The sequence below is a fragment of the Aegilops tauschii genome, chromosome 7 (assembly GCF_002575655.3).
Source record: "Aegilops tauschii subsp. strangulata cultivar AL8/78 chromosome 7, Aet v6.0, whole genome shotgun sequence".
Lineage (NCBI taxonomy): Eukaryota > Viridiplantae > Streptophyta > Magnoliopsida > Poales > Poaceae > Aegilops > Aegilops tauschii.
The window spans coordinates 493,331,065-493,353,873 of record NC_053041.3 but is presented as its reverse complement, the minus strand read 5'-3'; the positions used below and the strand labels follow the sequence as shown (position 1 = coordinate 493,353,873).

The 22,809-nt window shown below is 47.2% G+C and overlaps 1 protein-coding gene across 1 annotated transcript; it reads left to right on the top strand.

Moving 5' to 3' along the window:
• The first annotated feature begins 8,531 nt into the window (after positions 1-8,531).
• On the top strand, positions 8,532-10,902 carry LOC109774250 (FBD-associated F-box protein At5g60610). Its single transcript, XM_020332964.4, has 3 exons — positions 8,532-9,581; positions 9,812-9,955; positions 10,064-10,902. The coding sequence occupies exons 1-3, from the start codon at positions 8,670-8,672 to the stop codon at positions 10,445-10,447; spliced, it is 1,440 nt and encodes a 479-aa protein (XP_020188553.2). The 5' UTR covers positions 8,532-8,669; the 3' UTR covers positions 10,448-10,902.
• The last annotated feature ends 11,907 nt before the right edge of the window (positions 10,903-22,809 follow it).

Here is a 22,809-nt window from a genome sequence, read left to right as displayed (position 1 = left end):
CAGCCTCTCCTTCAGTTGATTTGGGAGGTTCCTGAGTGGAGGATTTGGCCTTTGACATTGGGACTCTTTTAGCTGGTGCCTTCTTGTGCAACCCAGGCTTGGTTGCAGCAGTAGTGCCATACTCCTTTTTTAGGACTTTCTTCTTGGAGCTCACTTCCTCCTCTGTAGCCACATAATTCTCATCCTCAGAATCTGAGGTTCTCTTCTTCCTTGACCTAGTGGCTGCCTTGGGCAAATTACTGGGAGTGCTCCTGGTGCCATCATCATAGATGCTTGAGGGACTAGTGCCCTCACTCATTTGCACTTGCTCTTTTGATTTGTTCTAGCTATCACTTTGGTCAGACATACTGGCAAGCAAACTGACAGCAAACCTTGTGAATAGATATAGATGAGGTAGAGTAGATGAGCATCACAAAATGCAGAGTTTTTGCAAAATAGATGAGTCAAAAACTTAGTTTTAGTTCTCCACAGAAATCATTTCAGAGCTACCGATTTGTCAAACTCGGTGATACCGAAGCAACTTTTGGAGTCTAAACTAGTGAACTTAGTCAGACCGAGTCACAGTTCGGTGGCTCCGAGATTGCTAGGGTTTCACAGAGAGTTGAACTCGGTCGCACTGATTGCAATTTTCGATCAGACCGAAAAGCGCATGTGCAATGGCCTAAGCCAAATCGGTGAGACCGATTTCTACAACTCGGCCGGTCCGAGATGAGTTCGGCGGAGACCTAACCCTAAATTTTCGAATCAAACCTAACCTAAAGGGAGTTTTCTCTGGATAGATTGATTTCATACATGGTAATGATCATGGCAAAGCAATGTGCTAGGAATCGGAGTAAGGAATTAGCACACAAGATCGAACTTATACCCTAGTTCGGCGGGAGTTCGCTACGGCGACAACGGCGGGGCAGAATCCCGTTGACGGCGATGGAGACCAGCAGCGGGAGGTCGTTGGCGACGAGGAGACGATCCGGAGACCCGAGGCGGCAGAGCAGGACACGCGCGGGATGGAGGTTTTGAAGAAATTTCCAAAATCTCACCCATGGGTATATATATCCTGACCTTGTCGGTGTGACCGAGTGGAACAACTCGGTGGCACCGAGATGCAGAATCGCAAGCGGTTACTGCAACTCGGTGTGACTGAAAAGTTCAAATCGGTTGCACCAAGATTGAAAACCTAGATCAACTCAGTGAACTCGGTGTGACTGAAGTGGATGGATCGGTCATACCGAAATGCACAGAGAGGTTTTGGAAGTTTGAGTCTATGACGAATCGGGGACTCCGAGTGCTCCTCACTCAGAGTGGTTCGAATCTGACTTGATCAAACTTTGTGATGTAGCATGAATAGAGTTTGAGACGAGAAAAGCATAGATAGCTAGAGGAGGTTATTAGGCATTCTTGTCCATCCACTTGGCAAAAGAGAAAGAGACAAACAATCAAAGCAACAAGTGGATGTCCTCGAATGAGTACAATATGCAATCAACATGCTCACACAATAAAATGCAAATGAAATATGTGACAAAACATGCACAGACACTCTAGCATCTATCAAGCAATTGGCGATGACTAGGTCATCTATATATGAGTATATTGACTTAGGAGTCAAATGAGAACATTTGATCATAGGTCATACTCATCGTTTAAGCACAAGTGGGGTTACCACTTTTACATAAAGCATTGTTGTGTTCACATCATTAGAGTTGCTCTAGCTCAATTGATTAGAGTAAAGCTCCCCCTAGATGTGATATCCCCCCTAAGAGGGATGAACTAACCTTGGGTTTTGTCGATGATGAATTCATGTAGATGTTGAAGATGTGGATGCTCAATGTTGATGCAGATCATTTGGAGCAATCCATTGGACTGAGTTGCACTTTCAATACCTACACGGGTTAGTCCCACAAGGAACAAACAAGGATATCCATAGACATAGAGTGATGTACACATAGATGATGTCCATGAAAGCATTAGGTTACCTTGTCCCTTGTCTTACCAACAAGAGGGTTTGTGACTCCTTGAACTAGTACAAGATGTGGAAGTTGTTTGCACTTGTCCTCGCCAAAATGATATGAGTGAAGTATGTTGGCGGAGTCACCCTCAAGAACTCTCTAGTTCTTCTTCTTCTTCGGGATCCACATCATCTTGATGGGAATCCTTGGAGTTGTAGTCGTACTTTATGATGTAGAACTTGATGAAGTCTTGGGAACCCACTTGACCAAGGCCTTAGGAGCTTCTTCAAATGCATCGATTTCCTCTTGAAGCTTGCCCTTGCCTTTTTGCTTGTGGTCTTGTGGTGGAAGATCATCTTGAGCTTGTGTCCCTTGGAAAGAAGTAGGATCATACTTCTCTTGTTGAGGAACAAACTTCGTCTTGGGGTATTGATCTTCTTCCCACTCAACTCCATTGGCATTGAACTTTCGTTCAAAACTAGCACCTTGATTCTTCCGGTGCCTTCCTTGCTTGCGTACAATTTCCTCAAATTGCTTACTTCCGGCAAGACTCTTGTAAACACCTTTCTCTATAATTGCCTTCAATAAACTATTTTCTTGCTCAAGTGTAACTTGGCTAAGAGAATCATTAGTGGAATCAAGAGAATTACTAGAAGCAACAATATTGGATTTAGCATGACTATTGTTACTACTAGAAGAAGAATCTTTCTTACTCTTGTTGCTAGATTTAACTTGTGGCATGTAAGTAGACAAGAGTAAACGCTTGGCAAAGTAAGAAGAACTTTTCTTGCAAAGATCATCATTGATCGCTTTTAAGAACCCATGATCTTGCTCAAGGTTGAGCTTTTCAAAGCGTAACTTCTCATGAGTTTTTAAAAGTTCTCGATGATCTTCCAAGGTAGTTTCATGAGCTAACTTAAGAGTGTTTAGTTCTTTAGTTAGACGCTCAATCTCCTTCTTATCATCGTCATTCATTTTATCTTGATTAGCATGATTAATAGCAAGCTCATCATAGTTTTCATCACTAGAGTTGTCAACAAGTAAATCATCATCACCTAGCAAATCATCTTCATCACTATTGAAATCAACATACTCGGGGTGTGATACCTTTGGGCCTTTAGCCATGAAGCATCTCCCAATTCATTCATTTGGTGAGTCAAATATGTCGTAGGAGTTGGTTGACACAAGTGCTAGACCGGCAACACCTTCATCTTGAATATATTCGGAGTCGGAGTGATAACTTCTTTCGGAGTGATGGTCGGAGTCGGAGCCGGATACCCATTCACCAACATGAGCTTGATGTCTTCGTTTTGTGTAGCTCCTTGATGATTTGTCATTCCTTTCTGAATCCTTGCTTCTCCGAGAGGTTCTTCGTTCATAACGATCATCTCTACTCCTTCTCTCTCTTAGTGGTGATTCTTCTCTTCTACTTCTCCTCTTGGGTAAATCTTCTCTTTGTTTGTAGGGGGGCGTACACTCATTGGATTAGTGTCCGGGTCTTCCACAATTGTAACAATTACGTTCACGACTCGAAGATCTTTTGTCATTGTAGGACCTTGAGTTGGAACTTCTTTCCTTGCTTCTACTCTTGTAGAACTTGTTGAAATTCTTCACCATTAGGCTCAATTCCTTGTTGTAGGTTTGTTTCTCACTTGATGATGCAGAAGTATCACATGAGGCTTTGTAAGCATCACTTTACTTGTTGTGAAGCTCTTCCTTATCCTTGAGTGACATCTCATGAGCAACAATTCTTCCAATGACTTCCATTGGCTTGAGATCTTTGTAATTGGGCATCATTTGGATCAATGTGCACACGGTATCATACTTTCCATCCAAGGCTCTAAGGATCTTTTTGATGATGAATCTATCGGTCGTCTCTTCACTTCCTAAGCCGGCAATCTCATTTGTGATGAGAGCAAGCCTAGAGTACATTTCAGCGACACCTTCACCATCCTTCATTTTGAACTTGTCAAGTTGACTTTGAAGCACATCCAATTTGGATTCCTTGACGGAGTCGGTACCTTCGTGCATATCAATCAAAGTATCCCAAATTTCCTTTGCATTCTCAAGATGGTTGATTTTGTTGAATTCTTCGGGGCACAATCCGTTGAAGAGGATATCGCAAGCTTGAGCATTGTATTGCGGCATCTTCAACTCTTCCGCGGTAGCTTCACGGTTTGGTTCTCTCCCATCAAAGAATTCACCTTACAAGCCAATACACACAATAGCCCAAACGGCGGGGTTATGTCCAAGAATATGCATTTTCATCTTATGCTTCCAACTAGCAAAATTAGTACCATCAAAGTAAGGACCTCTACGGTGGTAATTTCCCTCGCTAGACGCCATACTCTCCTAGGTTGTGAAACCAAGGCTGTGATCACCAAAAGCTATGGAAATCAAGGCAAATGGAGACCAAAGCTCTAATACCACTTGTAGGATCGAAAGTATGTCTAGAGGGGGGTGATTAGACTACTTGACCAAATAAAAATCTACCCTTTTCCCAATTTTAAGTCTTGGCAGATTTTAGCAACTTAGAACAAGTCAAGCAATCAACCTACACATGCAAGTCCAAGAGTATAGCAGCGGAATGTAAAACATTGCATATCAAGGTAAAGGGAGGAGTTTGGAGAGGGCAAACGCAATGTAGACGCGGATAAATTTTTTCCATGGTTTCGATAGGTGGTGCTATCGTACATCCACGTTGATGGAGACTTCAATCCACGAAGGGCAGCGGCTGCGCGAGTCCACGGAGGGCTCCACCCACGAAGGGTCCACGAAGAAGCAAACTTGTCTATCCCACCATGGCCATCGCCCACGAAGGACTTGCCTCACTAGGGTAGATCTTCACGAAGTAGGCGATCTCCTTGCCCGTACAAACTCCTTGGTTCAACTCCACAATCTTGACGGAGGCTCCCAAGTGACACCTAACCAATCTAGGAGACACCACTCTCCAAAAGGTAATAGATGGTGTGTTGATGATGAACTCCTTGCTCTTGTGCTTCAAATGATAGTCTCCCCAACACTCAACTCTCTCTCACGGATTTGGATTTGGTGGAAAGATGATTTGAGTGGAAAGCAACTTGGAGAAGGCTAGAGATCAAGATTTATGTGGTTGGAATGGAATATCTTGACCTCAACACATGAGTAGGTGGTTCTCTCTCAGAAAATGTATGTTGGAAGTGTAGGCATGTTCTGATGGCTCTCCTCACGAATGAAGAGTGGGTGGAGGGGTATATATTAGCCTCCACACAAAATCTAACCGTTACACACAATTCACCAAACTCGGTGGGACTGAATAAGAAAACTCGGTCAGACCGATTCAGTTCATAATGTGAACGTTAGGCTTTTAGGTGGGACCAACATCTCAACTCGGTGGGAACGATTTCATTAGGGTTAGGGCATAACGTAATCTCGGTGAGACCGATTACACAAACTCGGTGAGACCGGCTTTGGTAATAAGCTAACCAGAGAGTTGGTCAGGCAAACTCGGTGGGACCGATTCACTCATTTTGGTGAGACCGAAATGTTACGAAGGGGAAATAGAGAGTTTGCATTGCGAACTCGATGGGACCGATCGCTCATCTCGGTTAGACCGAAACGTTACGAAGCGAAACAGAGAGTTTGCAATCCCAGCTCGGTGAGACCGAGATCCCTATCGGTGAGACCGAAGTGACTAGGGTTTCTGGCAGTGGCTATGTCAAATGAACTCGGTGGCGCCGGATAGAACAAATCGGTGGGGCTGAGTTTGACTTTTGGTTTGGGACATATGTGGATATGAGAAAGTGGTTGAGGGTTTGTGGAGCATATCACTAAGCATTTTGAGCAAGCAAGCCATTAAGCAACACCTCATCCCCTTTTAATAGTATTGGCTTTTCCTATGGACTCAATGTGATCTTGGATCACTAAAATGAAAATGTAGAGCCTTGAGCTTGAGCCAATGTGTGTCCTTAGTATTTTGAGGGGTCCACATTTCCAATCCATGCCATGCCAATCATTGAACTTCCTGAAATAGTCATCTTGAAGTAGCATTAGTTCAATGAGCTATATGTTGTTAGTAATTACCAAAACCACCCAGGGATAGTTGCACTTTCAGGTGGATATATGATGTCTAATGGGTATGGTTCTCGACAAGATTCAATATGCAAAAAGAATCATTACTCTTGGGTCAAGGTTTTGCAAGATATGATAGAACAAGGTGTGAATTCGGGGTTCATGAATTAAAATTGTTGGTGCTATTGAATACTCAAGGTCAATATAAACATTTAGGTAAAAGAATCACTAGGTTTGGTTTAATAGATAAAAGCATATAGTTAAAACAGAATCGAATTGAGTCTATCAAAATCCCTTCCATGGACGAGAAAATGGTTGCCATGCAACACTTTTTGTATTGATGGCAGAATCTTGCTATGATCAAGATTACTTGCTGGAAACCTAATTTAAATGGTTCTACTTCAAAGAGGGCCTCATAAGGATCATTTTGCAACAACTTTCACCCCATTTTTACATGTGGTTTGTAAACTGGGTTCAAACATAATTTGAATTCAAGTTTTAAAGGTTCAAATTTGTGCAATCATGGCTCTAATGGATGCTAGTGATCATAATGCAAATGGAATCACTCAATTTGGATTCATGGTTTTCAAACTAGGGCTCGCTAAGGATTCAAATTTGGAAGAAATGTTGGAATAGCTAGGTAATTTCCTGGCATGTTGCTGCGGGAATTCAAAGATTATTTTGGATGAATTATGTATGAACAAAATGACCCAAATTTAAATATATTATTTTTGGGAATAATTCTATGTGAACAAAGAGTATGCATGTATGTTGGACCATTGGAGTTGACACAAATTGGGGTATGCATGTGCTACAAAATAGTGTTAGCAGATGATGATGTGTCACATTCACTGATGTGGAAGGCTGCATGTTGAGAGAACTAGAGTTAGTGCGAAATGAACTAAATCAAAAGATGTTATTTTTGGAATTAATTGTGTATGAACAAAGAGTGTGCATGTAGGCTGGACCAACTGACTTGCCATAATCAAATTGGGGTATGCATGTGCTACAAAATAGTGTCAGTAGATGATGACGTGACACATTGGGTGATGTGGAGGGTTGCATGTTGAGAGAATTAGAGTTAGTGAGGATCAACTATTTAGGTATACTAGATTAGTACCATTGGAAGAAGCACTCCATGAGGATCAATATGCAAAAAGATTCATCTCCTTTTGAGTTTCTAATAAAAAAGTTATAAGTGTTTGAAGTTACACGGGTTATTCTATAAAGTTACCGTTTATAGTGAGGTCCTAACACGTGACAGTCTTTGGTTAGCCGGTACCGCTTTGGGGTTCATTAAACACGGACCATAGGATCTAAGATGGATGGCTGAGGCTGTGTACCGGTTCGACGCTCGGGGGAGGGGGCACAATGGTTAGAGGTAGGGAATGATGGTGTGGTCGAATGTCAAAGAGAGAAGGGGAGAAAGAGAAGGTTGGTTGCAGTTGGGCCTCAATTTTTGTTAAACCACGCTCGATTTGGGACACTTAACTATGGGTCGCACATGTCAACTGGATTGGGTTAGGATAGAATAAGATTTTCTGTCCCCCTTTTTTGTTTTTAAAAATAGAATCTGATAATTCAATTTGGAAAATTTCTACAAAATCAAACAAATTGTTTTCCAGCCCAAATATTGAATAAAATACATATATTAATTTTATAAATTCTATTTTGGACATTATAAATATTCCCTAATAATAATTTAGGGTTCAAAATTATTCCCAATATATTTTTAAACTCCAAATAAAATCCAAAGGATATTTGGAAAAGTCTTTTTGTTCCCTCTCAAATAAGTAATCATTTAACTTTACAAAAAAATCCTAGTCAAAACTAGTATCATAAGCAAAAAATAAATAAATTATTCACATTCCAAAAATTGAAAATTCTGGGATGTGATAGGTGGTGGGAGTCCTAGAAGTCCTTGGTCGACTTCACATCAACCTCGACAATGTCAACTCCCCTTGAGAGTGTGTCGAGCTTCCTAAGCTACCCTCCTCCCTCCTTGTTGCCAGTGAAAATCTTGGCTTTTCTTGCCCGGACGCTAGCAACACTCTTGTTTCATGGTCCTCCCTTGGAGGCGTTGTCCAGTGGTAGGGTGGGGTGTGGTCTTGCTGTGTGGTGGTTGGTGCCGACGATGGTGTGTGGCTCTTAGGGTTGCTGGCGATGGTGGAGACGAGGTGATTACTCCGCAATCCATCACCGGCGTTATGCTCGGTACTTCCTCGGATGCTGGCCGGTGTGCGACGTCCTCGTGTGGTGGCATGGTACAAACGATGGGGATATTGTGGTCTCCCTTTCGGTAATGGCTCCTTTGGGTAGGTGGCGGAGTAGCTAATTCTACACATGCGATCCTCATCCTCCCGTTCTCTTCGGTTGCGTTTCCTGGTGGCATATCTCTACTGTTTTAGCCTGTGTCGAGTTTGATCTTGGTTTCCATGTGTTGATATTTTCGTTTGTGGATGTGTTGTCTGGCACATCTTATCCTCGAGTGTAATTCGTGTGTGATGCTTCAATTTTTTCTTCAAACTTTTGACTCAGCACATGTGTATCTTAGCGGGTGAATGACTTCATTAATTTGAAGTGTATCTTAGCTGGCTGATGGCTTTGGCTTCATTTAATTTTGGCTACACGCCTTTAAAGAAAAAATATATGTCTGAAATAAATAAAGTAAAATAAATGCGGAGCAACTTTAATCGCTCCGGGTACCCCGAACCTTCCAGGTCAGTAGGCCGCCTTCCCCATTCCGGCCAAAGTCAAACCAAACCAAATCCTCGCCTCGCCACCATGGCCGACGGCGCCGGCAGCGGCAGGTCCCGCCTCAGCGCCCTCCCCAACGACCTGCTCCGTCACATCGTCACCTTCCTCCCCGTCACGGAAGCCGCCCGCGCCGCCACCATCGCCCGCGGCTGGCGCCACCTCTGGCGCTCCTACCCGCTCGTCCTCAGGGATGCCGACATCCCCGAGCGCGCGCGCGACGCCGCAATCCCCCGAGTCCTCGCCGACCACCCGGGCCACTTCCGCGCCGTCATCCTCTACGACTGCAGGCTCGCCTCACTGGACCGCGAGCTCCCCACCTGGCCGCGCCTCCTCGTCGACAAGCGCACGGAGAAACTCGTTCTCGCCTACAGATGGTTCGTGGACCAGCCCAACCCCGCGCGCCTTCTTCCCGCCGACATCCTCCGCTGCGACTCGCTCCAGGAGCTCACCCTGGACTACTGGACGTTCCCCAGCGGCACCGAGGTCGTTCTTCCCCGCCTGCGGATTCTCGCCATGGTAAGGATTGGCATAAGCGAGCAGGAACTGGAGTCCTTGATCGCTGCCAGCCCCGTTCTAGAGTCCCTTCGGCTCACCCTCAATAGCCCCAAGCACGTCCGTCTCCGCAGCCAAAGCCTCCAGTGCGCGCTCGTTGGGCTATCCAGAGTGGAGGAGTTCACCGTGGTGGACACGCCGCTCCTGGAGCGGCTCTACTTGTTCCTGCCGCCTACTGGTGTGGTGGGGTTCAGGATCGCTTGTGCTCCCAACCTGCGGGTGCTCGGCTACCTGGACACAAGAGCTCACAAGCTGCAGATTGGTAACAGCGTCATCGGGGTACGTCTCTCCAGTCTCAATCTCTCTCTCAACTTGCAATTGTTCCATCCATCATGTTCTCTATGTTCAGAACGTAGTCAATGAGTTATGATAATGTTACTTTTGCTGCATCTCATTGCATTCTCTCAAAGTTATTCCATCCGCATCGATCCATACCATGATAATGTTCTGTATGATTATAGAACACTTGATGAGTTATGATAAACCTGTCTTTGTGAACTTCTTTGCAGTCAGACACAATGGTGAACGCAAGCACTGTGGTTCGAAGCGTCAAGATATTGGCGTTAACTGTGAATTTTGGTGTCTTTGGGGAGGTCAAGATGCTGGCCAGCTTCCTCAGATGCTTTCCCAATGTTGACACGCTGCACATTGAGGTAGCTCCCAGTTCCTTCAGTCTGTCGACCATTTCAATATTATCATCAATTATTAGCAGCTTGATATATATGTAACCAAACTGCTCACACATTGGTACCAATTTGCAGTCTATACCGCATGATCCATCTGTAACTGCCGATGAACCCAGTGGGGAGCATCATGCCAAGTTCTGGCAGGAGATCAATCCGATTTGTTGCTTGAGATCACATGTCAAGAAGATGGTTATTCATGATTTCCGAGGGGATCGAAATGAATTTGAATTCGTCAAGTTCATCGCCATGAATGCCCAGGAGCTGCAGTCCTTACTGCTTGTGTCGCATGAAGGAATTTTGTCTTCAGCTGACAAGGTGAATGAGATAAAGGACGAATTGCAGTGTCTACAGTTTCCAACAGGTATCTCTGCAGTGCTGCAGGTGTCACCTAAAGCAGGCACTGGTTTGCGCTTGGAGAAAGCATCCAATCTTACAATCGATGACCCTTTTGAATGCTGAATCCGTGGTTAATTCGCTGTATGTTTACATGCTTGATCCATACTTTTTGAGGAATCATTGACTGTTGTCTACAAGATCTTGCTGTTTAGTTTCTTGTAGGCATGCCTTATCTTGAGACATGGCTGAGTTTTCCAACTACCAAGAGTATGTAGGAATTAAAGTTAGCACAAGTACTTGAGAGACTAGTGTTATTTTCATGTGTCTGTGTCGATATGACAGCAGTTTGCTTCTGGATATAGTGCGCCTGTTTTTTAGCATGTATGTGGTTTCATTTTCTCTGCATTGTTTATGTAGTTTTTTATCACCTCTTTCAGTTTCGTTAACTATCAATTGATGGTCAGAGCATACTGAGCTTGGTTAGCCGGGATCAGGACGGCAAAGGCTAAATGTAGTTCTGCACTTCTGCTTTATGCATCATGTTTTGTGTATCTGGAATAACAATGGCACATTGCATCGACTGGTAAAAGCATATGGAATAAATAGCCTATGACAGTAGATTTTTTTTCTTTCCAATAAAGACTTGGCCGATTAGTTGAGCAAATCTAGAGCCTACATATGCGACCTGGTTTGTAAACAATCTTAAGAGTAGTTGGTTTCCGAAAACAAAGTTGTCTATTGATGTTTCACTGAAAGATTTTCGGGAAGTGGGAATGTTAAAATATGTTAATTCTTTGCTTAATGGAATGCCCACCATATATGTTTAGAGATTGAACAGTTATGTAGGTGTTACTCTACTTGTTTGGCTCCGCTTCTCCTGTTTGCAAAGAGGACTTTCTTATGGTTGTTGCTTGCCCTTGATGATGTTCTCTCTTGGTTTAATTCCGCCAATAGCCCAGCATTTGATTTCATTCACCGTTCTTTATTTAGTTACTTCAGTGGCCTAATAGCCTTGCCAGTTCTAAGGAGGAACATAAATGTCTTAACAACCTTGACATTCTTGACACTGAAAACTGGTCACGTTTGCAGACCCAAAATGGTGGCGGTAAGTTCAAAAAAAAAATGGCAGGCGGTTTAGGTGTCACCGATCTAAGCGCATCTCTAACTCATCCCCTATTCAGCGTTAGAGGATAAATTCGATTTTCCTTTAATCGGTAGCTAACCGAACTCATTAAACCTTTAGTGAAGAAAATGTTTACTCTGTGTCAGCCATGACTCTTAAATATACTCACCGACCTCCCTGAGAAGTACTCCCACCGTTCCACAATACATGCCTTCCATTTGTCAAAATATAGATGTATATAGACATGTTTTAGTATATAGGTACATCCATTTTTTGACAAATGGAAGTCAAGTATTTTAGAACGGAGGGAGTAAAAAATTCCCCACCCATACTTCTCCTCTTCTTCCATTCCGCAACCGCTCAAGCCCCGCCGACGCGCCCCTACCTCCTGTTGGAAATATGAGCAATTTACCATATGATTTTATTAACGGAAATACTAGATAAAGCATGACTAAACTAGTAGAGATAAAGCAAGTCATGCAATCTGACAGAGGGAAGGTAAATAACATCTGCACATGTGAACTAGAACTGAACATATCTAGAGCAGACAGTAGAGCAAGTTGCATATACAAATTAGAACTTAACATATCTAGGGCAAACACTAGAACAAGGAATTGTGGCAGTACCACCAACAGAAAGAGCAAGAACACGTACGGGACAACAGCAGCAACAACAATAGCACTAGACTTGGGGTCGGTGTCCTCGCCAGCCATGTCGTCGAGGAGGTTGTCGACGTCGGGGAAGTAGTCGTCGGAGTCCGGGGCGTCCGTGACGAAGAAGTCAGTAGTCGCGCAGAGCGCTCCCCAAAAACCTTATCACCCTTCTCCCGTACAGGACTCAAAGAGGTGCGGTTTCGGAGGCCTACTGTCCCGACTCACGGTGCACGCCGCAAGCCGGGATGAGGAAGACAACATCAGCTCAGAGATTGGAACCGGTGGCGAGAGGAAGAAGAAGTTCTGGTGCGTCTCTCTAAGAGGAGCGACCTCCCTTTTATAGGCGCAAGAGAAGGAGGCGAGAGGTTGCGCCGGGAGCTGAAGGGAACGAGGGAGACGAAACGAACAGGCAGCAACCGAAGGGTGCATCGTTCGTATTCAGTATCCACTACAGCAAAAACTTTCCAGCTCCCGAGTGACCTTTCGTATACCCGTAGTACGTGGCAAATATTTAGACATCGGCTCGGCTCATTCCCGCAACCCGCGGCGCGGCGTGACGAGGCGGGCGGCGGAGAAGGAGGGCGCGTGAATGTCCCTCTTGTTCTCATGCTCATACATGTGGGGAAACATCCTCCCTTATAAGGAGGTCCATCTCCCACTAAATTAGCAATGTGGGACTAAACTTTAGTTCCACCTCTTGCCTTGCAAGAATGGGCTACGTGGGCCTCTAGGATTTATTAGGAATTTCTGAAACTGCTATTGGGCTTGGCCCAAAATAGACAAAATTCCAGCAATCCCCCACCAGATCCTAGAGGCACACAACATTTGCCTTTGGTTCCAAAACACTGTTTTATATACCGCGTATCGCAGTGGAGACTGTTGAGTTGAACTTCCACCTAGAACTCTATGCTACACTAGTAAGCAGCTTGAACAGTGGACTGGGCCTTGAACTGCAAGTTTTCTGCGAATCTAGCTTCACACAAAGCCTTGACCGATACTAGGCTACCGTGGGTCTTCCCCGCGGGTGGAGCTTATGCGTCATACTCCGTGACGTTTCATGAATTTACTAGAGAGAACCCTACTCTCATAGATTGCGACGTTTGACAATCAGACTCATATAGAGTTGTTCTTCAAAAGATGTTTTGCAGGACAACATCTCCGCTTCAATGAGCCGCTTAGAACACATTAAGATATACATCAACCTGCCATGCAGATTAGGAGAGTATTGCATCTTCATGGAGTGGTATTGTTAATAGTAAGGATACTCTCCTCTCAGTTGACCAACAGCTTGCCTCCCACATCTAATTCACGGGATCTCCGATCACATAGACTAGGTTACCACTGTGAACAACTCACATTGTGGGTCTCATACCCATCTCCCTCAATGCATTATCTATCACATTACGTGATAAACCCTTAGTAAAAGGATCTGCCAGATTTTTAGACGTTTGAATATAATCCAATGCAGTAACTCCAGAGTTTCTCATTTTTCTGACGGACTTTAACCTTCTCTGAATGTGTCTTGATGACTTCATGTTATCCTTTGAGCTGCTCACTTTCGTGATCACAGTTTGATTATCGCAGTTCATAAGGATACCCGGTACAGGATTCTCAACAACCGGCAAGTCATTCAAGAGCCGACAAAGCCAATCTGCTTCGACCGTAGTTGTATCTAGTGCTATGAGTTTTACTTCCATTGTTGACCTCGTTAAGATGGTCTGCTTGCAAGATTTCCAAGAAACAGCGCCACCTCCATGAGTGAATACATATCCGCTCGTGGCCTTTATCTCATCAGCATCTGAGATCCAGTTTGAGTCACTATACCAAGCACCTTTTGGTGCCTAGTGTAGTGAATTCCATAATTTGCAGTGCCTTTCAAATAATGCAAAACTCTCTCTAGAGCTTTCCAATGCACATCTTCTGATTTTGAGACAAACCGACTCAGTTTGCTAACAGCAAAATAGATGTCAGGTCTTGTAACACTGGCTAAGTACATAAGCGAGCCAATAATCTGAGAATATTTCAATTGATCTCTAGCAATTCTTTGATTCTTTCGAAGCAACACACTGGCATCATATGGTGTTGGAGAGGGCTTGCAGTCACTATAGCCAAAGCTACTCAAGATCTTTTTCCTCATAATGAGATTGAACCAATGTAATCCCACCATCATTATCGCTCAACAACTTGATGTTCAGAATGACATCAGCCACTCCTAAATCCTTCATCTCAAAACAACGAGATAGGAAATCCTTGACCTCCTTAATAACATTCAGATTTGTTCCAAAAATCAGTATGTCATCAACATACAAGCAAAGGATAACTCCCTCGCCCCCACCATGGCGATAGTACACACATTTATCAGCTTTGTTTACAACAAAGCCTGCAGCTGTTAAAGTTCTTTCAAACTTCGCATGCCACTGCTTGGGTGCTTTCTTAAGTCCATACAAAGACTTCATCAACTTGCACACTTTTCCTTCCTGACCATCTACCACAAACCCATTTGTTGTTCCATGTAAATTTCCTCATCCAACTCTCCATTTAGGAAAGCGGTCTTAACATCCATTTGATGAACAAGAAGACCATGTGAGGCCGCTAGAGAAAGTAATACTCGAATAGTGGTCAGTCGAGCCACAGGTGAGTAAGTATCAAAGAAGTCTTCACCTTCCTTTTGGGTATAACCCTTAGCCACGAGCCAAGCCTTGTACTTCTTGATAGTACCATGAGGCCTAAGCTTCTTCTGGAATACCCATTTGCACCCTATAGGTTTGCACCCATAAGGATGATCAGTTATCTCCCAAGTTTCATTTGCTAAGATGGAATCCATCTCACTACGGACCGCTTACTTCCAGTAGTCAGCATCTTCAGATGCATAGGCCTCTGAGATAGAACTGGGAGTGTCATCTATGAGGTACACAAGAAAATCATCACCAAAAGACTTTGCAGTCCTCTGTCTCTTGCTCCTAGTAGGAACTTCATTGTTCTCCTCCACAGGATTTTCAAAGTGTTCCATTGAAATGGCAGGTTCAGTGTCGGTGTCAAAACCGGCGGATCTCGGGTAGGAGGTCCCGAACTGTGCGTCTAGGATCGATGGTAACAGGAGACGGGGGACACGATGTTTACCTAGGTTCGGGCCCTCTCTATGGAGGTAATACCCTACTTCCTGCTTGATTGATCTTGATGAATATGAGTATTACAAGAGTTGATCTACCACGAGATCGTAATGGCTAAACCCTAGAAGTCTAGCCTGTATGACTATGGTAATGAGTATATGCCATCCGGACTACGCCCTCTGGTTTATATAGACACCGGAGGGATCTAGGGTTACATAGAGTCGGTTACATAAGAAGGAATCTTCATAGTTGGTCACCAAGCTTGCCTTCCACGCCAAGGAGAGTCCAATCCGGATACGGGTACAGTCTTCGGCCTTCGTGTCTTCACAGCCCATCAGTCCGGCCCATGGATAACAGACCGGACGCCCGAGGACCCCTTAGTCCAGGACTCCCTCAGTAACCCCTTAACCTGGCTTCAATGACGAGGAGTCCGGCGCGCAGATTGTTTTCGGCATTGCAAGGTGGGTTCCCTTTTTTCCGAACTCCAAGATAGTCTTCGGATGCAATGATAGTATCTGGACCTGTCACACACACCATACACAACCGCAGAGAGAATACAATTTTACACGAGTTCCATCCGCTGATAACTTTTTGTAGCACGACATTGCGTCTGACCGATCATAATTCCAAACCGCTTTTGTATTTGACGCCCCATGTCCCGAGACGCAGTTGCCATTGGCACGTCTTGTCAAAGCAGAGATCGTGTCCCCTTATCGCGGGATTCTCATCAATGCGGGCATGGGTAACCCAACTGTGCCGTTTATACAGCCCTTGGGAATGGGCGAATCTTAAGGCGAGTGAGGAGGCGTTCAATATTCGCTGCCTTTATAAGGGGACAAGAATTCCCTCTTCCTCTCTCACGCCCTCTCTCTGTCTCCGCTCTTCCAATCTCGAGCTCCAGCGCCCAAGTTCTCATCTCCTTTCCACTCAAGTTAGCACTCAACCATGTCCGGATCCGGAGGTCACGGCAAGTGGATGGTCTCCTCTGTCAAGGAGGAGGACATTACTGAGCTTCGGGCGGCCGGATATTTGGCGAAGGAGATTGCCCACCATCTGCCGGCCGAGGGACAAGTCGTCCCCACGCCGAAGCCCACCGAGAGGGTAGTATTCATCCCCCATTTCTTCCGCGGGCTAGGGTTCCCACTCCACCCTTTCGTCCGCGGGCTGATGTATTATTACGGGATAGATTTCCATGATCTGTCCCCAAATTCCTTCCTCAACATCTCGGCGTTTATTTTCGTGTGTGAGGCCTTCCTCCGCATCCAACCCCACTTCGAGTTGTGGCTCAAAGTCTTCAATGTAAAGCCGAAGTTGGTGGATGGCCAGCACGCGGAGTGCGGAGGAGCCATGGTGAGTAAGCTGTCCAATGTCTCCTGGACAAAAGGCACTTTCATGGACACAGTAAAGGAGTGGCAGAAATAGTGGTTCTACATCACAGACCCCGCGGCACCACTTGGGCCGCCGCTGCCGAATTCCGCTCCGGTGCTCCCATGCGACTCACCTCCTGGGTCGAGAAGAGTCCAGACTGGTGTTCGCCTGATGAGCTGATAGCGCTGCAGACGCGCGTTCAAAGCATGGTAACCAAAAACGTCAAGCTTGTTGACGTAATCCAGGTGATGCTAGTTCGCCGGATTCTCCCGTGTCAGTGCCGAGGCCGCCCTCTGTGGGAGTTCAATCCGAAGAAGCACCAGACCCTGGTGAGGCTCTTCGAGACCACTCACGAAGGAGCCTGGAAGTTGCTCTTTAACGGCAACGAGAAACCGCCGGCCATAGATTCAGACCGCGGGCACGACGTTAAACACCTCGCCAGCGAGGTATGTTATTTTTAACGTATCCCCTACTTGTTTGTTTCAAGGATGATGCCTGGGCTCTTATTATTGCTTTTTCAGGACTGGATGGAGAGGGCGAAGCGGATCCAGTGTCCGGCTCCGCTACCCGAAGAACTGGTCATCCCGCGTCTGGCGAAGATGCTGGTGCCGGCACCCTATAAGGCGCCGGAGAAGAAGGCCAGGAAAAAGGCCAAGAGGGCCAAGAGTGGCCCCCGTCGCAAGGGTACTTCGGACGTGATGTCCGAAGACGAAGAAGCCCATTCCTCTGTCCCTGAGGACAATGACGAGGAAGAGGAGGAGGAGGAGAACAACCCTCCCCCTGAGGAGAGAAAGAAGAAGAGGGCAGCTTCCGCGCATCTGGAGGCGGAAACACCCAAGAAGGGGAAGGGCGTTCCCGCGGTCAACACCGCTGGGACGTTGACAGCAGTCCGGAACGACGCCCCCGCACTAAGCCCCGGGCCGCATCATAAGTGTCATGACTCATACATGCCCGTATATCCGGCCTTTTCTCTTTGTCATCCTGATATGGTTAACTGTGCTATTGCAGTCCGGCCCATGACCACATCCAGCGATCCTCATCTGGAGGCTCGTTGGATCCGGCGGAAATGGCAGCATGTCGCCGCCGCCCGCTTATTCCCCCGGGGCCGGGGACCACACCGAAGTGTTGTCCCGGAGGACCGATCTGAGCCCGGGAGGGGCCCAGGACACTGTCCGCGAGGCGCCACAAGGCGAGACCTCCGCTGCCGGACACGTGGGGGAGCAGATCCCCATGGAGACTGGCGAAGAGGGCGGTATTCAGTTCGGCCCTCAGCCGAATACGATTCCGGAGACCCATATGGCTTCGGAGTCGGGCGAGCAGCCCCCTTCGAAGGAGGGGGTGCGCCGATTCCACCGGTGGCCCTTGTCCAACCAGGGGCGCCAGATAACCTGATGGAGGCGCTACAAGGCACCTCCGTTGTGGATGAGCACCGTGTCCTTATGGGTGCGGTGATCGAGAAGGTTCAGTCCGCCAAGAGTGGACTGAACGAAGCCTGCAGCAACCTGTTGACAGGTTTTGAGGTAAGTGACGTAGAAAGAGAAAAACCCCATGTAGACAGTAGCCCCTGAGACACTGTTCGGTGTTTGGCGAGAAGAATCGGACAGAGGATCAATCCTTTGTTATAGGAGACTAACTTAATATGTATGAATAAGCAGGCGTCGCTGTTGGCCGCAACCTCGCATGCTGCCAAAGTCTCTGAACTAAAGCAGAGGCTGGAGCAGACCGAGAACGAGCTCGGCGAGGTGAAGATTTGGCTCCAGGAGAAGCAAGGTGAGTGACTACTTGCTGTGTGTTCGAAAAGAATAAGCGTTGTATATTGACCGTAGTGTCGTAATATGTGCAGGAGCCGCGACCGAGGTCGAGGCCCTAAAAAAGACCCTGGGTGAAGCCGAGGGGAAGGCTGTCCAGCAGCAAGCCGCCCGTAAAAATCTCAAGGCCCGGGTCAAGGAGGTCCAGCAGGAGCTCCAGGACGCGGTGAAGAAGTGCGAAGCCTTGGAGCACGAGGCATCGGTTCGAGAGACCGAACTTACCAAGGTTTGCCAGGGTGCGGATACTGCACATAATGAGGCCCGGGACGCTCTCCAGGAGATCCAGGAGGCCAAGAAGATCGCAGCGGGTAAGGCATTTAACATGCAAAGCAAGTATGCGGAGAGGAAGTACCTTTTACTAACCCGGTTTCGGAGTTGCCCAGGGGCGTTTGCAGATCTACCACGCAGCGTGTCCGATGCTGCGGAGTTCTTCCGAGCCAGAGAAGGGAGTTCCACGGAGAAGCTGTTATGGTCGCAGTATGCTGTGCCAGAGCATCCGGTGCCCTTTACCGACCAGCTGAAACAGTTGGTGGAGCTGCATAGGGTGGCCGAACTAGCCATGAAGGATTTGATAATCCGGCTGTGGCCAGCCGAAGCTATGCCCGGCAGCTACTTCAGACTCTTGAAGCGGTTGGTGGAAGCCTTTTCGCGGCTGGACACCGTCAAGCGATCAGTCTGCATCGAAGGTGCCCGCATGGCCTTCGCCCGTTGCAAGATGTGGTGGGCGAAGATGAACACCATTGAAGTGGCCAGAGGGCCGCCAGAGGGCAAGGAGCACCGCACACCCGAGCGATATTTTGCGGATGTCCTAGAAGGGTCTCGACTTGCAGCAGCGCAGTGCGGGCAGGACATTATTTTCGAATGAGTACACTCATGTTGTCCTTGCTTTGTATGATTGAGACAAAGTTGGTTTGTAATATAATGTTTGTTATGTTTTGATTGTTTCCTCCTGTGTGGCCATGGTGTATGGAATTTTGAGGGTTGGCCAGTCGTCGGCTTCTGCCCTCACGTAGGTAGTACGGAGGTGTTCGGGATGGAATCTAAACAATCTTGATCCAATTATATGGTCCTTGAAGGAGTTGTTTAGCGCAACAAACTAGGCAATCAGACTATGCGGCTTAAACGCCCTCACTTAGCCATAGGAGTTTTATAATAAAACATGGGCGCAACCCCTGGTATACGAACCAGGGTGCTGTTAGAGTCTGATCAGGAAGTACCAATCCTTTGCATAATGCGGAAAAAATCTCTAGCGATTTGTAACCCTCGAACAGCTGACCGGCTCTCGCCGCATCATGACAGCCAGTTTTCGGCTTTCTCTACTGAGGTGCTCATCCGGTTTAGACCAGGGCACAATCATAGTAGTTCTCCCTTTACTACCCTAGCCGATGTAGCGGAACGTAGGGTAGCAAGCACAGGAGCTGGGCAACCCAACTATTAACCAAAGACATGATTCGGAGCCGATGCATATAATGCTAAATTCGGGGTGCCGAACTTTTCTATAAGAAGTGTTCGGACTTTGTTGCCGTGTTATGGGGCAATGAGGAGCCCCTGGCAAATATGCAACGTACCAGAGTGTACGGGTGTTATAAGATAAGTAATTAAAGGAAAACAGAGGGAGAACAGAGATAGTATCTGGGGCTCTTGAACTTGTACCATGAACTGTTTCCATTTTGGTTGGATTAATGCATCAAAGCACATTGATACAAAATAGTGCAATAAGAAACCGGCTATTTGACATGCCATAACCAAAGGCGAGCTGCGTGTGGGTCCTGAAAACGGGTAGAGTAATCGTTGAATTGACCTCTAGAGCTTCCCCTATACGCCTGTGCTTCGTGCTAGTCCGGTGTATTTATCCTTTGACAGGACCAGTAATCAGGCCGTCGAAGGAGGCCCGCATGAAAGAAACATCATCGGGACTGGGACGGAGGCCGAATTGCTAATTGAGCTCTTGACGAGCCAAACCGTCCTGTTGCAGTGTGGTCCGGACCCTCTTGGTGGTGTCCAGGGGCTCGGCAGCCGGATTGCGGTTCTGCTTGAGGAGGCCGCTCTGTACCTCTGCTGCTAGGGCGGCTGTGTGCTCCTCTGTTCGGAGGGAGCGTTCCGTGTTGCCATTGACTGTTATGACACCGCGTGGACCGGGCATCTTGAGCTTGAGATGAGCATAGTGTGGCACTGCGTTGAATCTAGCAAACGCGGTTCGTCCAAGCAGTGTGTGGTAGCCGCTGCGGAAGGGGACGATATCGAAGATTAACTCTTCGCTTCGGAAGTTGTCCGGAGAACCGAAGACCACCTCCAGCATGATTGAGCCCATACAACGGGCCTCTACGCCTGGTATGACTCCTTTAAAGATAGTCCTTGTGGGTTTGATTCGTGAGGGATTAATGCCCATCTTCCGCACTGTATCCTGATAGAGCAGGTTGAGGCTGCTACCACCGTCCATTAGGACTCATGTTAGGTGAAATCCGTCGATGATTGGGTCGAGGACCAGTGCGGCCGAACCGCCATGGCGGATACTAGTTGGGTGATCTCGTCGATCGAAGGTGATCGGGAATGACAACCATGGATTGAATTTTGGGGCGACTAGCTCTACCGCGTAGACGTCCCTAAGTGCTCGCTTGCGCTCCCTTTTGGGGATGTGTGTAGCGTATATCATGTTCACCGTTTTGACTTGAGGGGGGAATTTCTTCTGCCCCCCAGTGTTCGGCTGCCGGGGCTCTTCGTCCTCGTCCTCACTTTGTGATACATTTTCTTTGTTTTTGGCATTTAACTTGCCGGCCTGTTTGAAAACCCAACAATCTCTGTTGGTATGATTGGCTTGTTTGTCTGGGGTGCCATGTATCTGGCACGGACGATCGAGTATGCGGTCCAGGCTGGATGGTCTCTCACTGTTCCTTTTGTAGGGCTTTTTCCGTTGGCCGGACTTGGAGCCGCTGAATCCGGCGTTAACTGTGGTGTCATCGGTGTTATCGCCGTTGCTTCGGCGTTTGTGCCTATTTCGCCGGAGCTTGCCGGTGCTGTTCTTGGCCTCAGAGGGGCCTGCCTCATTGGCTGTGTTTTTGCTATGAGCCAGCCAGTTGTCCTCACCCGCGCAAAAGCGGGTCATGAGTGTTGTGAGGGCTGCCATGGATTTTGGCTTTTCCTGGCCGAGGTGGCGGGCGAGCCATTCGTCATGAATGCTGTGTTTGAAGGCTGCTAGAGCTTCGACATCCGGACAGTCAACGATCTGGTCCTTTTTGGTTAGGAACCTAGTCCAGATTTTTCTGGCTGATTCTCCGGGTTGTTGGACTATATGACTTAAGTCATCGGCATCTGGTGGCCAGACATAAGTACCTTGGAAGTTGTCAAGAAAAGCTTCTTCCAAGTCCTCCCAGCTGCCGATAGAATTTTTAGGCAGGCTATTTAGCCAGTGTCTCGCTGGCCCTTTTAATTTTAGCGGGAGGTATTTGATGGCGTGGAGATTGTCTCCTCAGGCCATATGGATGTGGAGAATAAAATCTTCGATCCACACTGCGGGATCGGTTGTTCCGTCGTATGATTCAATATTGACGGGCTTGAACCCCTCGGGGAATTCGTGATCCAGTACTTCATCTGTGAAGCAAAGGGGGTGTGCGGCGCCTCTATATCGGGCCGCGTCCCGGCGCACCTCTGATGAAGTCTGTCTGCGGTTATCGGCCCGGGCGTGACTAGGTTTGTCACATCCACATAGGTAGCCGTCATCCCGAGTCGGGAAGCGTCCTCGCGATCCGTAGATTGATCTAGTGTGTCCTGCTCTACTGTCCAGATCCTGCCGAAGGTCGTATGTATGGTCCCGAGCTGTTCTGTCCCTGTTTTTACGAGGCGGTGGGGCGGGCTGTTGTTCGGCCTGAGTTGCCGTTTTATCCCGACCGCGGGGTGGTTGGTTCGCCGCACTATCCCGACCACGTGGTGGTTGGTCCGCATTGCGTGAGGGAGGTATGGGATCTGGTGCCTCCTCATCGAACTGAGGTAGCAGTCTGCGCTTTGGATAACTCTTGGTTGGGTGCTTGAGGCCGTATTCTTCGGCTGCCAGGACATCGGTCCATCTGTCAATGAGTAGGTCTTGATCGACATGGAGCTGCTGTTGCTTTTTCTTCAGGCTTCTTGCAGTAGCTATTAGCTGGCGCTTGAAGCGCTCCTGCTCGAGGGGTGCCTCGGGCACGATGAAATCCTCGCTGCCGAGGCTCTCCTCATCCTTGGAGACTGGACGATAACTATCATCATCCGGGTCATTGGGCATGGCCTGTTTATCAGGGTTATCTTGCCCATCGTCTTGTTCCTCCTGTTCGGATGCAGCTCCAACAGGGTCTTCATTGTTTTCGGCGTCGCCCAGAGTACTATTTTCTCTGGTGCCCATGTTGCCATCTTTTGAGTGACGAGGCTTAGAACGGCGTTTAGGGCGCCGGCG